Here is a 14,347-nt window from a genome sequence, read left to right as displayed (position 1 = left end):
CAAAAGGTGTTGTTACCGTCGAAAACATTTCAAAAATCCACAAAATTATTTTGAATGACCATAAATCGAAATTGAATCACTCACGAATCTTTGGGTATGAGAAAGTTCTGTACGAATTTCACGAGCTCACTTTTGACCAAAAACAACGACGTGTTGATTATTCGGAGCAGTGTTTGAAGATGATCAAGCGTAATAAAACCGTTTTTCTGTCGATATGTGACAATGGATGAAACATGGCTCCATTATTTCACTCCGAAGTCCAATCGACAGTCATCCGAGTGGACTGCACACGATGAACCCACTTCCAAAGCGTGGGAAAACGCAACAGTCGGCTGGCAAGTTTATGGCGTCTGTATTTTGGGATGCGTATGGAATAATTTTCATTGACTGCCTTAAAAAAGGAAGGACCATCAACAGCGACTATTACATAGCGTTATTGGGCCATTTGAAGGACGAAATCGCCGAAAAACGGCCGCATTTGAAGAAAAAGAAAGTGCTTCTTCACAAAGACAATGCACCGTGTCAGAAGTCAGTGAAAACGATGACAATAATCCATAAATTGGGCGTCGAATTGCTTCCTCATCCACCGTATTCTCTAGATCTGGCCTCCAGCGACTATTACCTGTTCTCAGATTTCAAAGCAATGCTCGATGGGAAGAAATTTTCGTCGAATGAAGAGGTGATCCCGAAACTGAGGCCTATTTTGAAGCAAAATCTACTAATGGCCATCTGGATCCCCAAAATTGAAGTAATTTGACACCCATTTTTTGTCAAATTTTTTAACAATCAATTAATTAATAAAAGTTATTCACTATTAAACTTAATACCCCGCCCGTTCAATATCCAGTTATCCACTAAGATTAATGTATATGAACGACGGGTTTATACACACTTAAGAGACTGCTTATTAATGTATTTAGTAAATTTCACTATTAAATTTATAATAGACAATACAGTTTGTAATTTTTTTTATTTAAACAATAATTAAACAATAATTCTTATTATAAAGAATAACAAAAATAGTAAGTAAGAAATACATAACTCCGTTTTATTTTATTTTATTAATATCGTTTTTTATTCTTTTACTATTTATTTATTTACATTTTATTTATTATGATATAGTGCCATATAAAAATTATATATAACAAAACACACGTACTAAAAGAAACCTTCATTATCTCGGTTTATTCTAATTCACTAGTTAAAAGCTTATGGGAATATTTAATGTACGTTTGATAGTTATAATTACTACAGGCTATTAACCTTAGTCACTAAAACAACATTGGCGAATTAATCCCATAATTATAAACATTAATTAGAAATGCGCGACCTTCTTCAGTAACCTTCTCGGTACCACCAATGGCCGATTTAATGTGGTACTTACCCATTCTGGATATTTGTTATATAATATAGGAAATACTAACGGTAACTTCCGTTTTGTTGAAGCATTGCTATAGCTCGTATAATGTTTTTCATTAACAATATATCAGTTGTTCGATGAAACGCATGGTATAAAATAACATGCATCAAAAGTATTCAGCAATATTACATGAGCATTTGATCGTTAATATTTAATTATTAATATTTAGGCTGCGTCATATCTTTTCAATTTTTATGTTTGTTGTTTTCTCTAAAATTAACTGAATTATACCACCATATTAAATAATCATTGGTTGATATCTTAATATTGATGATATGAAGAAATTTTAAATTTGCTACAAGCCACAAGAGCATATATAGAAATATAAGGAGGAATATCCCGTTCGTTACTATAATTGTATATCGCTACACCATCTGCTGCCTATATAACTCCAATACACTTAGAAACTTATGTCTTCAAATGTATGCTTTCTAATTTTTTCTTTTTCTACCTCTATGTGTGATGTTTTTTATGTTATTTTAATTTATTCTAAATATATATCAATCAAGTTGAAGACACATAACAGATAATTTCTTCTATATGTGGATTTTTCAATCATCTCCGTTGAAAGCGACCGTATGATGATAGACAAACACAATATCTGCTTTTTACCGGGACAGTACAAACTGCACCGTCTCCCAATCCGGTATAAATTCCGCCAATATTATTCAACGCCATTTGTTGTTGCCACACTCGCCGGTGAGAGATATCGCATATTAAGATGAATAATTTTAAAAGTGTATACTGACCAATCGCTATGAATAGATTAGGCTTTTTTGCGTTTCTGGTCTACTAATTAGTCGAACTTTTTTTCTGGTTCTTCGAGGTTCCAGACGGTTTCGTAATCGTCAGAAAAAACGACACCTGTTTTAAATAAATATTTAGATTATGTACATATATAGAGGATCCATCAGATTTTTGACAAAAATATGTCAATTTTTTAATAGAAATGACGTAAATTTGTTCAACATGCTTCGTTAAATGTAAAATGCGTCGTGGAAATTGATGCAAGACTTACAGTTATAAGTTCATCGTTAATTATTTTCCTCAATCTCCCAACTACATCCTCAAAATTTGGCACCTTTAGGTCCCAATGGATGGCCTCATTGAAAATATATCATGATATTTTACACAAAGCTTTGAATTGCTTATTACTCAACATCTATAAAATATATGATATCGAGACATATGCTTCTTTGAGGTATACGGAATGACCCACAGAAATGGAAACACCACCTTTATGAAGTAGAGCTACTTTAAGGCTTATTAAGAAAAATAAAGAAGAGAAACAAAGAAAAATTCTGATATCCTGAAAACTTTTCCATGATATTTTCGTTTTCAGTATACCAAAATACAAAATACACAAAAATGGAACAGTTTTTTGTTTTGCAGAACTGTGTTATACTGAGATAACTGACGTTAAAAAAAAATTATTTTTAATCTGAACTTATAGAATATTTAGTCAATATTATGTTTATTTTTTATGGCGTTTCTCAGGTTCATCATATTTAGGTTCCAACTTAATTGTCAACTTAGGTTTTCTATCGCTGCAGAAAAAAATAGTGTTGCATTCCAGAGAAGCATTATTTATTTATTTGAATATTATTGTCCCATCAGCCTTCTGGCCTATTTAAGGTCTCTTTACAGATATACAATATACAACACATTTACATCAATTAAAATATACAAATAGTATTGTTACAAGTATAGAATGCAAAGAGCAATAAAAATACATGGTCGGAATATAAAGCCTATAGTTAAATGTGTAAAAGCATACAGATGCATGAATATATGAATGCTACAATACAATGGTCGCACAACCCATAACAGTGATATGGATATAAGATACAAAAAAATATAAACGAACGTACATGATATTACATAGATGAACACTATTGTATTTCTAGTAGAAGTCCTGTTACAGTTAGAAAATTAATCAGCTTGTCCAGGTTCTACAGCCTAAGGCACTAGTCCATCATCCCTCTCAGTTTGACCAACCGTCTTTGCAAGTTGTATCTTCGGCATTCAGTTAGTATGTGTTTAATAGAACCACATTCGACGCACAGTGATGAACTTCTTTCCTTAATAAGAATCTCATGGGTCAGTTTGCAGTGGCCAATTCTGAAACGCGAGAATAAGCTTAAGTTGACTCTGCTGGTATCAGTGGTGTTAAGGCCCTGATAATACTCTTTTTTCACCTCCCAAAACTTGTTGTTAGATCCCATCTGAGTTGGTCTAGACGTCTAATGATCCTAGTAGAGTGGTGCTTCATATCGTAGGGAAGCTGACGATTTCTAGAAATGTTTTGTATTGTTTATTACTAAATAACGAAACTATACCTTGTTGTTAAACAATAAATATCTAATATAGGAATAAATTTAGAATAAAAATAAATATTACTCACTTTTGTTTGTTCATAAACTACAGATAATGCTACCAAAACAACACACCGAACTATTAAAATCATACATTACAACCAGAATATTTAGAGTCAAGCAAGAAGAAGCTTACTCTACAATAAAAGAAGCTAAAGCAGGTGTACCACAAGGAAGTATACTGGGACCAATGCTTTATCTATTTTACACTTGTGATATACCACAAATGGAAAATATCACGATGGCTACATTTGCTGATGATACTGCAATTATAGCTGTCGGAGACAATAGTGAAGAAGCCTCACGAAAATTACAACAGGCAAGTGACAATATAAATAATTGGAGACAAGCTTGGAAAATAAGAATTAATGAAAGTAAATCTGTACATGTGCAGTTCACCTATAAACAAACCGTACAAGCACCAAAAACATTAAATAACACTATCATTCCATATAGCAACAACGCTAAATATCTCGGAATGAACCTCGATGCAAAACTTCGCTGGAAGGAACATATAAACAAGAAAAGAAAAGAACTGGAATTGAAATATAGGAAAATGTACTGGCTAATTGGAAGAAAATCACAATTATCAGTATATAATAAATTGCTATTATATAAGCAAATATTGAAACCTATATGGACATACGGAGTTCAATTATGGGAATGTTCTGCAAAGAGTAACATAAATAAATTACACATTTTTCAGAACAAAGTCCTGAGAGGTATTGTGGGTGCACCCAAATACTATAGGACTGATTACCTACATCGAGACCTTCAGATACCCACGGTCAGACAAGAAATCAAGAGAATTGCAAGGGGAAATGAGGAAAGACTCCATTCTGATACGAATACTGAAATATTGCAACTTTTGGGTACCACCAGAAGAGGACACAGACTCAAAAGAATCAAACCATCTGATCTTGTATAGTGTCGTGTAGGAGGAAATATATTAAAAAATTCAGCAGTGACATATATAAACATTATTTCACCAGAGACTGAGTTAGGGCCGATGGGTCCTCCTAGTTATATACCTAGATTTAAGTTAGCATAAAAACTAATTGTAGGTTATACGGAAACGACTAGTAACAATGTATTAATTAAATAATATAAAAACTCACTTTTGTTTATAATTTTTGAGACGCTTTTCAGGCACAGCACACCTGAATAATTAAGAAACAACGAGGACGCAGCGCCGTGTTTAAATATTAATTTTTGCTCGAATGTTATTGACATTATTTATTTCTTAATTTGCAAAACGTATTATAATCGATGTTAACAAACGGTTCGCTAAATCGTGCGCCTTTCCTAGAACCACGACGTCGTTTTATTGGATTTATGTAAATCCACTGACCGCCGTTTTAAAAAGAGAAAAAAAACTCCGTATTTTATCAACTATCGACAACAAAAACCAACAAAATAGATTTATTGTACTCGTGTTGTTTGTGATTATAATTTATGTTTTTCTTTATTATTCTAGAATGATATCGGTTTCCTTTGTGTTGGAAATTTATTAAAAATCTTTGAAAATTATAAGGTGATAAATAATAATTTGCCAAGAATCAGTTTCAAGGTTGTCAAAGATGTACAAGACAACAAAACATTTAGTTTTCCTGTTTAATTCCTTTTAATATTGTTCAAAGCTTCGATTAACATTTCGATACTTTCTTACTTTTCTGTCATATGCACGGAATAAGCGACTGGAAGAGCTGGAAATTTATTTCCGTTGCGTAATAAAGTTGCGTTTTCCGTCAAGCATTTCATGGAGTTGTCAATAAATGAACGCCGCTCACTGGGAACACAAGACATACCATTCCATCAAACAAGCCTCTTACGTCGTTGTATTCTTTGGTAAAGAACGTAACAACTGTTTCATGCCAAATTCGATGATATGTTATTTTGACATAGCCTGCAGCAAATTTTTACACTCTTTTGAAGTACATCACACAAAGAGGTTGAATTACACTCGTTATAGTTTCTGTATGAATATTGCGTTGTATAACGTCATTTAAAACATTTGAAATGAACTTAATTGAGAAAATTGATTGAAGTAGAAGATGAAGCAAGGTCACGATATTTTATAGATTTCGTATTTTTGCTTTTACATCTTTTAGCAAGGCGTATCAGAATTATATACCTTCTAAGAATATTTGACAAGTACTGCAAGTAACATATGGAGCCCGGGTTTTATATAGATTCCGAACAAAGCAGTTGAATTAGCCTTGTAGGCTTCAGAAAACTTTTCACATACATTTAAATAAAATTGTATATCTCGTGCTGTAATAAATATATCACATATCTAACAAAATGGATCAGCTTTATATTTACATTCTCTGGATGACTTATTAATCTTTTAATTTTCACCACTTAGGGTACCTTGATTTTTTCGCGATATTTTTAATTAAAAAATATATATTATCATCATAACTGGAGAATAATGAATAGCAAAATCATGAAACAAATTTTGGACAAAGAGAACTAATAATCCCGAAATATAAAAGACAACCCAAAAATGATGTTTTCTTGTTTCAGATACGGCGAAAGACAAAGGAGAAACAGTGCAGCTGAACTGAGCGGTATCCAGCTGTTGTCAGCTACCGCCTACCAACTCAAGAAACCGTACCAACAACTCCTGATTCCCATAACAGTTTACATCGGCGTCGAACAAGCTTTTATCAGTGCTGACTTCACCCAATCATATGTGTCATGTGCTTTAGGTGAGTTGACTGTCCACAAGACGTATTTAACGATCCTATCCGAGTTCCACGAAGCGCAATAAAAAAATGCAAATATAAAATTTTTAATTGTCACTAAAACTGTGTGATCGTTTTCGCGGAACCACGGTACTTAGCCATTATAATAAAACTCGTGAAAACGTGCAAAAAAATTGGCTGCAGGGCACCAATCATCTTCAATCGCGATAAAAGCGATAATAAAAATGGTCGATAACACAAAAAATATGATTGATGCTCGCGTTACATGGGTTCTATCGATCTATTTTGAACGATTCCTAGAATGTTTTTTTCGAGACTTAATAGTAACTCCTAAAACGAAACATAAAAGAACGAGTAGTAATATTTACGGACGACAAAACAATCCAAATACGTACGTTTTGTTCAGTTTTTAATTGAAATTTTGATGGTTTATCTTTGGACGATGCAACAGGTAGTTGTCGCATCATTTTTAGTAATAACAGAGTAAAAAAAATGTAATAGAAACACAACTTTTTATAATTAAAAGATTTTATATCAAGAGTGTTAAGTGTAATTATTTTTGACTTTCCTTTTCTAAATTATAATATCTACTAGTTCATCTAATGTATAACTATTAAATAAAAAACACGGACAGTCATTCGAGAGTTTCAACAACAGTAAACTAACAAAAAGAGTATCAGATTTCAAAGAACCTGTAACAAATTAAATATAATTAATAATAATTCTGATGATATTGAAAAAATATAGGTCATTTGCTGATTATTTAATTAAAAGATCTGTTGAAAGAGCTACATCTGTATATATTTTTAAACTATTATTGCTTAATAACTTAATAAGTTGCAGAAGTTGTTCGTTAAATAACATTCACTAGAAATGTGATGAAAGGAAATAGTTTTTCCGGAATTTTCAAAACAATGCAAAAGGTTTCCTCCTGTAAAATATTTATTTTTATCTTAGAGCCATAATTTTACATCCATTTCCATCTTTCTGATTGACTACCCTGACTCTTAAATCTCTACCTATAGTTTTTTTAGATTTGTTGTATTTAACATTGATATTCATCCAATAATAGATGTAGTAGCATCAACAGTCCTTAAATGACTCTTTCTATTTCAAATGTCTATTTCTCTAAGAATATGTTTATCTTGATATTGTAAGATTTCGAACATACACTATCAAACCACCCTATTTTAAAGACTTATTATTATATTCTTCAGAGTCATGATGTTGTATCTCTCATTCAATACGTCAGATGTTTCCTTCAGATATTCTTAAAATATATACCTTTACAAAACTAGCTCTATCAAGAAGAATTATCAACCAACGTCAAATTGCTAATTGTGTCCACTACTATGTAGAAAAGCAGTGAAGAGACAACATCTCCTTGATATACAGATAGTTTTGTATCCGTACGTAATTCGCTGAACCATCATAGATTGCCTGAACAAGTCTAATGATTTCTAAGGGAAATGGTCAGTTTCCTATGTTGATCGTGAACGTGAAGGCCAATAGAGTAAAAGCCAGTAAAAACAACAAATGCATACTCTTCACACCAAAGACATTTCATTTCGACACATCACAAACCAACATGTTGAAGTCATTTGGTTGTCTATTGTAAATTCCAACTATTAGCTATAAAAATACTTCTTTAGACATTAATTTACTGAAAAACAATTGGACAAAATCACCAAATTTTGTATGTCAACATAAGCTTTAACTGAACCGTTGTAATAAAAAATTAGCAATATTAGATCGATTAAAGAATACGTTTCCAATACATTCCAATCTCTCTTCCTCACTCTTCTCTGCTTTTTATCCATTTTCTTTCACAAAAACAAAAGTTGCTTCACTCAAAATACTATAATTCACAAACTAATAATCCGACGGCTGTAATATGGATTTAATTCTAGTAGCGCCATCTATGTATCACGACGGGGAATTTTCAATTGACCTGTTACTCATGTATTTATCCCATGCTCGTCATGCTTGGGTTTTTGCAAGTACAACAGAACAGTAGTAAAAAATTAATGCGTAAATTAAATATTGTAATAAGCATATCTAATGTGAGATGCGATTAATTGAAAAATAAGATATTATGGAAATGGTATTAAATGAAATATCAATAATTTAATGATTTGTTTCTCTTTTCAGGTGTTCAAAATGTAGGTTTTGTGATGATCTGCTTTGGCGTCGTGAACGCCATCTGCAGTCTGCTGTTCGGCAGCGTGATGAAGTACGTAGGCCGCGTTCCCATCATGATCCTCGGCGTGTGCGTCCACGCTGGCCTGCAAGTGTGGCTGTTAATCTGGAGGCCTCATCCAGCTACTCCCCTAGCCTTCTATATGGCATCGGGTCTCTGGGGCGTGGGCGACGCCGTCTGGCAGACTCAAGTCAACGGTAAGTCTTGCCCGTTCTTTTACGTAGTATTATGACGTCGCAAAACATCGCAATGTTGCCACATCAACTTTCGCTGTTTTCTAATCTAAACAAAATACTGCAAACTGAAAGAAAAATATTACTACGAAATGTAATTAATTTTAACAATATAGTATATTTAATACATATATTATCGAAGGACAGTTAATTATACAGCCGCAATATTTTATAGGTTATGTAGGTTATATGAAGTAGATTTCTAGGCGCGTTTTTATGTAGAGATATCCCCTGGAGGCTTAATGTACCTAATTAACAACTGCATTTTGCATTTAATTCTTATTTCCTTCATGACAATGTTTCTATACAAGTTCTACACAGTTTTTAGAACTAAAAGTTATTTTGATATCGTTTTATTTCTTCTTAGTTTCTTCTGTTACCACCTGTATACATCTTCCTTGATGAAACTAGATTTAATCAGTGCATTCTCCCTAATGCACTTGCCATATCTGCAAAACAGTTAATATTCATTCTCCCCTCATACATTATAACCAAATGCTCAAGCATATTTTGAACGATAAGGCATATATCTATGTATACAAATCTTTCACACCCTACAATACGATTTTGTACAGTTATCCTATATTAATTATATACACACCTTTAATAATTTCCACTCTCATCAAACTGTCTTGGTAACTGTCAGCAATGGATCATAATCCACCATCCCAAGAGCTTCATTCAGTCTACTATTAATTTCCAATCTATCGAACACTTATTTATGACTGCACCGTTTGTCAGTTTCGTTGCAAACTAAAGGTTTTATCTTACAGAATGCTTCTTTCTACATATCCAATTAACTTTCCACACCCCTTATTAATTTGATTGAAGCACTAAAGTCAGGAAGACAATATTGTGGCCATATTGTTTGGTTAGATGGTGTGTCTAGTGTATATCTAATCTTGTATCTTTTTTCACTCGCTCCTTAACATGAACATCACTCCTTTTCAAAAGTTAATTTAATATATGCAACTTAATTACAGCCTTGTGGACCGACACCACTTGGTGGGGTCTTTTCCATCATTGTACTATAGTATAGTGCATTGCCCACAACAGTAACTGATGGTTTTTCCAAGTCTCAAACCTTTCTAGGTACCTTTCTAGATACATAAATTAGAATAACAAATCTTCCCTAATTGTATTATCTGGAAGTTCCATTAGACCTCTTCGTGGGTTATCATTTAAAATATTTGTTTCCAACGATATACAAAGGAATGACTTACATCGCTCAAATGGCCGCATATTCCAAAGTTTTCTAATAACACTTTCCAAACTGACAGTTTTCTCTGAAATAATTGTATTATATTATGTTTGTATCGAAAAAAAATACTCACTGTTTTCCTACATTTCATATATTTAGTATCTGAGCTAACATCAAGCTTTCTTTTTGTTTTATCAATACATAGCTCTCTAACGCATTTTACTGACAAGAGGGTTGCCCCATTATCTCGCTCCTGTTCGAAGTCATCTGTTTCTGACTGAACAAAACAAGCAAGGCACGAAAACAGCGTTTGTCGTTTTATAACCTCTAATTATTATCACTCATATTTCGAGAAATTTTGCGTATATTTGGCAACGAGGCGAGTTTGATAAGCTGATTCGGTTGCATGTTCGGACGCATCAGATAGCATTTTATCTCTTTTTATCTAATGTAAAATGAATTTACAAACTGCAATACATCGGACGATGATGTGAGTTCACTGCTATTTTAGATACGTTTCTAGCCGTCCGAATAAAACGAGGAAAAGGATTCGACGCTAGCTGGGGAGCGGGTCTAGTTCGAACCGGTTGGTCTTTAACCGACGGCAAGGCTGTCCGGTCAGGGACCAACTGCCACATCGCCTTTGTTTCGAGCTAGTCTTCGGGTCGATATAAATAGAAAGATTGCGTTATAAACAATAAAACAAATATCAGTAAAAGCATAAATGTTCGCAGATGGCATTGGAAATTAATATTATGATATGAAAAAGCACAATTATCTATCATTAATTTCGCAAAAACAACAGTGCATGCCATCGGAGATTCTAAGAATGTTTCTAAGATTAAACTATTTATTTAAGGCAATTCCTCCATATATTAATGATGATATAAAATATGGCGGTATTAGAGTTATTTATTATTGATAGTTTTTCTCTAAACTAAATTCATTCAGTGGAAATTGCATACAGTTTACACAATAACCAATAAAAAGTACACGTTTTGACAAAATTGAATGTATTTCTATTTGTTTCTATATACATATTTATATTTCTTTATAATTCTTCTATATTTCTTTCTTATTTTCATTTATATAAAATTGAAATGGAAAATATAATGGAAAATGTTATACAAAATGGCTAAATTAGCTAAACTAAGAGATAAGCCTAAAGATGGCACTAACCCAAACCATAACCACTGTAATAGCATGAAAAAGAGAAATTAAAGAATGTATAATATATAACAAATAAAAATCGACACCAATAAAATCAGAAGATAGAGAACTATTAATATACGCAGAAAAATAAATATGCTATAGAAAAATAAATATAAATATGTTAGAACAAGAAACAGATATTTCTTTGCAAAGAAAAGATTGTTAAAAACTAAACATATTCAAACAATAAAAACGTATGACAAAATATAATTAACGTAAAATAATTAAGAGAAAAGGATCATAAGGTTAAGAACTACATTAGGACCAAAACAATAACCGAAATTTAATATAGAATAAAAATGAATTGTGAAGTAGAGAGGAGATACAAAACAACAGAAAGTAAGATGATTAATACATTGATTGAGGAATATAATTAATTGAGGAAGCAAATATAATAATAAGTAATAAGGTATAAAAACATGAAAGCGAAAATAAAATAACAATTTTTCTGAAAATGCAAGATACATACAAGATAGGAAAATGAAATAAGAAAGAAGGTCCAATAAGCGAGAGTAAAATATAGTTTATTCAAAGTTGTTAATGTATCGCCTGCTTCAATTTGTAAATTCGTTTCAGAATCAGACAATATTTTCCTTCTCATTTTATTCTAGTTAAAAAGAGACGCAATGCTGTCTAATTAGTTCGAACGCATAAACGAATGAGCCTGTCAAAGCCGTCCGGTTGTCAGACGTATGCAAAACTCTTGAAAGCAATAGTGATAAGAAGTTATAACTCTTTCCTATAAATTATTGTGGCTGTATAATTAATTGTAGTTTTTAGATGTACTATAATGTTAAAATAAATTATATTTAATAACATTTTTGTTCAATTATTTTATTTAGATTAGAATTTTGTTGTATATTAAAGGCCATCTGAACTAAAACTCAGAGTTGATGCGGCAACATTGCAACGTTTTGACGTCGCAAATTTAGATGACGTATGTCCAAAATAACTTTGAATAGACTATAGAAGCGCCAACATACCCTATCTCCATAGGGTGTTTAATTATACTTAACAAATTGTTAAAACAAATTAATAAACACTCGAGCAAAATCTCAACTAAATCAAATGGAGGTAAAACCTATTAAAACCCACATTTAACTAACAAATAAGATTAATAAGATCAATTTACGAATTAACAGGCCCATTGTTCAAACTTTGTTCAACCAACAAACAAACCAATTTTAATTAAAACTTCGGGTTTTCAGTGATGGTTAATGAGACGAATACATGTTTTTTTTTCATAATTGTTGGTTTCTGCTTGGTGTGGCTTTAAATTAAGAGCGTTTTGTTTTTAACCACTCATCAAAACTGCCGCTACTAATGAGTGACAATGACGGCGTGTATCTACAACCTAAATAATCTCATTAAGAGAAGCATCGTTATTATTATCCACGGAAAGGCTTTGCCTTTAAGTGATGGTGCAGTTATAATGTGAAAATAATTCGATTTTATCTCCAACTCGGCTAAATTAATCATAAAAAGCACCGGCTCTCGGTAATAGCCTGAGGGCGTACTTGAATTCTTGGTTTTTTAGATTTCACGATTTAACATTTTTCAGAAAACAAGAGCATTAAAATATTGGGTCATAGAAAAAGTTCGTAGCGTTTTTATGTGTTAATTTAATTCATATAAAATTAACAATAAGACTTCATCTATTAAATCCTTAAATTAAATCACTATGACCCTTTGACCCTGATGACCCATCAGATCATAATCCCACATCCCGAGAGTATCACTCAGTCACTGTCACTTTCTGAGTCACTATTTCAGTCAATAACAAAACCCTTAATTTCTAATTTATCTAACACTGCCACCATTTGTCAATTACTTCTTCTGTGTGTCTGATGGAGTCTATCCAAACTAAAGGTATTATTGTAGACGATGCTTCTTTCCACATATCCAAACAGTTTTTTATTGTGTATTCCTCTCGAGCTGCATAGCCATTGTAATAATTCTTTGCCCCATCCCATGTCAGTTCTATTGGATTATATATGCTGAATAGTATACTGCTGCTAATATACTGAGTACATCTTTACGAGTACACCTATGTTATCTCTAGTTATATCTAATGGTGAAGTTTTGCTGCTAGTTTGGCTACAGTAATTTTTCTATCTCATTTTGAACAGAAAGGCCATACCTAAGTCATTTTCATATCCTATATATGTTTTAATATATCTATCACACGTTATGTTCCCTTTGTTCCCTCAGCCTTGATATACAAGGCTTTTGTTGTTCTTTCAATATAATTTTTCCAGATCTCGCATATGCACTGGACTATAAGCATATGGACTGACATGATGCACTTCTCAGAACACTTTCTTCTACAAGGTTTATTTTAACTAAGTGTGATTAATTTTCTAGTCTTGAAACCAAACCCAAAACCAACAAAATTAAAAAAAAAAGAACAGATATTCATCACTAGAATGAATAGGTCGCTAAAATCCTTAAAATACAATAAAAACACAGCACAGAAATAAATAATTCAATGTGTAGGTTATAAGAGGGCTTTAACATCAACCGTACTCCCAAAAACATTGTTAGACCATTGTAAACACCAGCTGTGCAAGTCCATCAACTCTACTCTTTATTATTAAAAACCATTGTGAATATTATATATAAAAACATTCTAAACTAATAGTGGCGTGGAAACACAATTGGACATTTAAAACCATAATTTGTTAAAAAAATCTCCAAATATATTTTCCTTCATCTCTTATCATAAGCGAATCCATAACCGCATTGGTTAATTAATTAAATATCGGCTGTATATATCAATCCCATGCATTACGTATTGTCCGAGTTAATTGCTCGATTATGCTAAAACAGCTAACCGCCATTTAGTATAATGACGCTTTTACGCCGTTGAAAATAATTGAAAGGTTACACAGAGAAAACAATCACATCAACGAAAAAAAAACAAACAATATTTTCGCATGCTCACGAAACAAAAACGTATAAATCAACGCGCAAATTCACCATAATTACGACGGGA

General features: G+C 32.3%; 1 protein-coding gene and 1 long non-coding RNA gene across 15 annotated transcripts in view; one reads left to right on the top strand and one right to left on the bottom strand.

Annotated features, from left to right (window-relative positions):
* Positions 1 to 14,347, top strand: part of LOC143197913 (UNC93-like protein) — a 179,608-nt gene that overhangs the window by 163,006 nt on the left and 2,255 nt on the right. For all 14 annotated transcript variants that reach the window (XM_076406727.1, XM_076406718.1, XM_076406726.1 and 11 more), the window contains 2 exons: positions 6,325 to 6,509; positions 8,658 to 8,903. In XM_076406727.1, the coding sequence (XP_076262842.1) occupies positions 6,325 to 6,509; positions 8,658 to 8,903 (431 nt within the window). The remainder of the gene's footprint in view (positions 1 to 6,324; positions 6,510 to 8,657; positions 8,904 to 14,347) is intronic.
* Positions 3,404 to 4,997, bottom strand: LOC143197915 (uncharacterized). The gene is made up of 3 exons (XR_013006111.1): positions 4,914 to 4,997; positions 3,619 to 3,714; positions 3,404 to 3,541 (listed from the first exon to the last, which is right to left on the bottom strand). It is a non-coding gene; the product is annotated as an uncharacterized LOC143197915 (long non-coding RNA).

The sequence above is a fragment of the Rhynchophorus ferrugineus genome, unplaced genomic scaffold, assembly GCF_030347505.1.
Source record: "Rhynchophorus ferrugineus isolate W39M unplaced genomic scaffold, kcgeb_rfMv2 rfM6, whole genome shotgun sequence".
Lineage (NCBI taxonomy): Eukaryota > Metazoa > Arthropoda > Insecta > Coleoptera > Curculionidae > Rhynchophorus > Rhynchophorus ferrugineus.
Note: the sequence above shows the minus strand (reverse complement) of the source record. Positions and strands in the feature narration are given on the sequence as shown.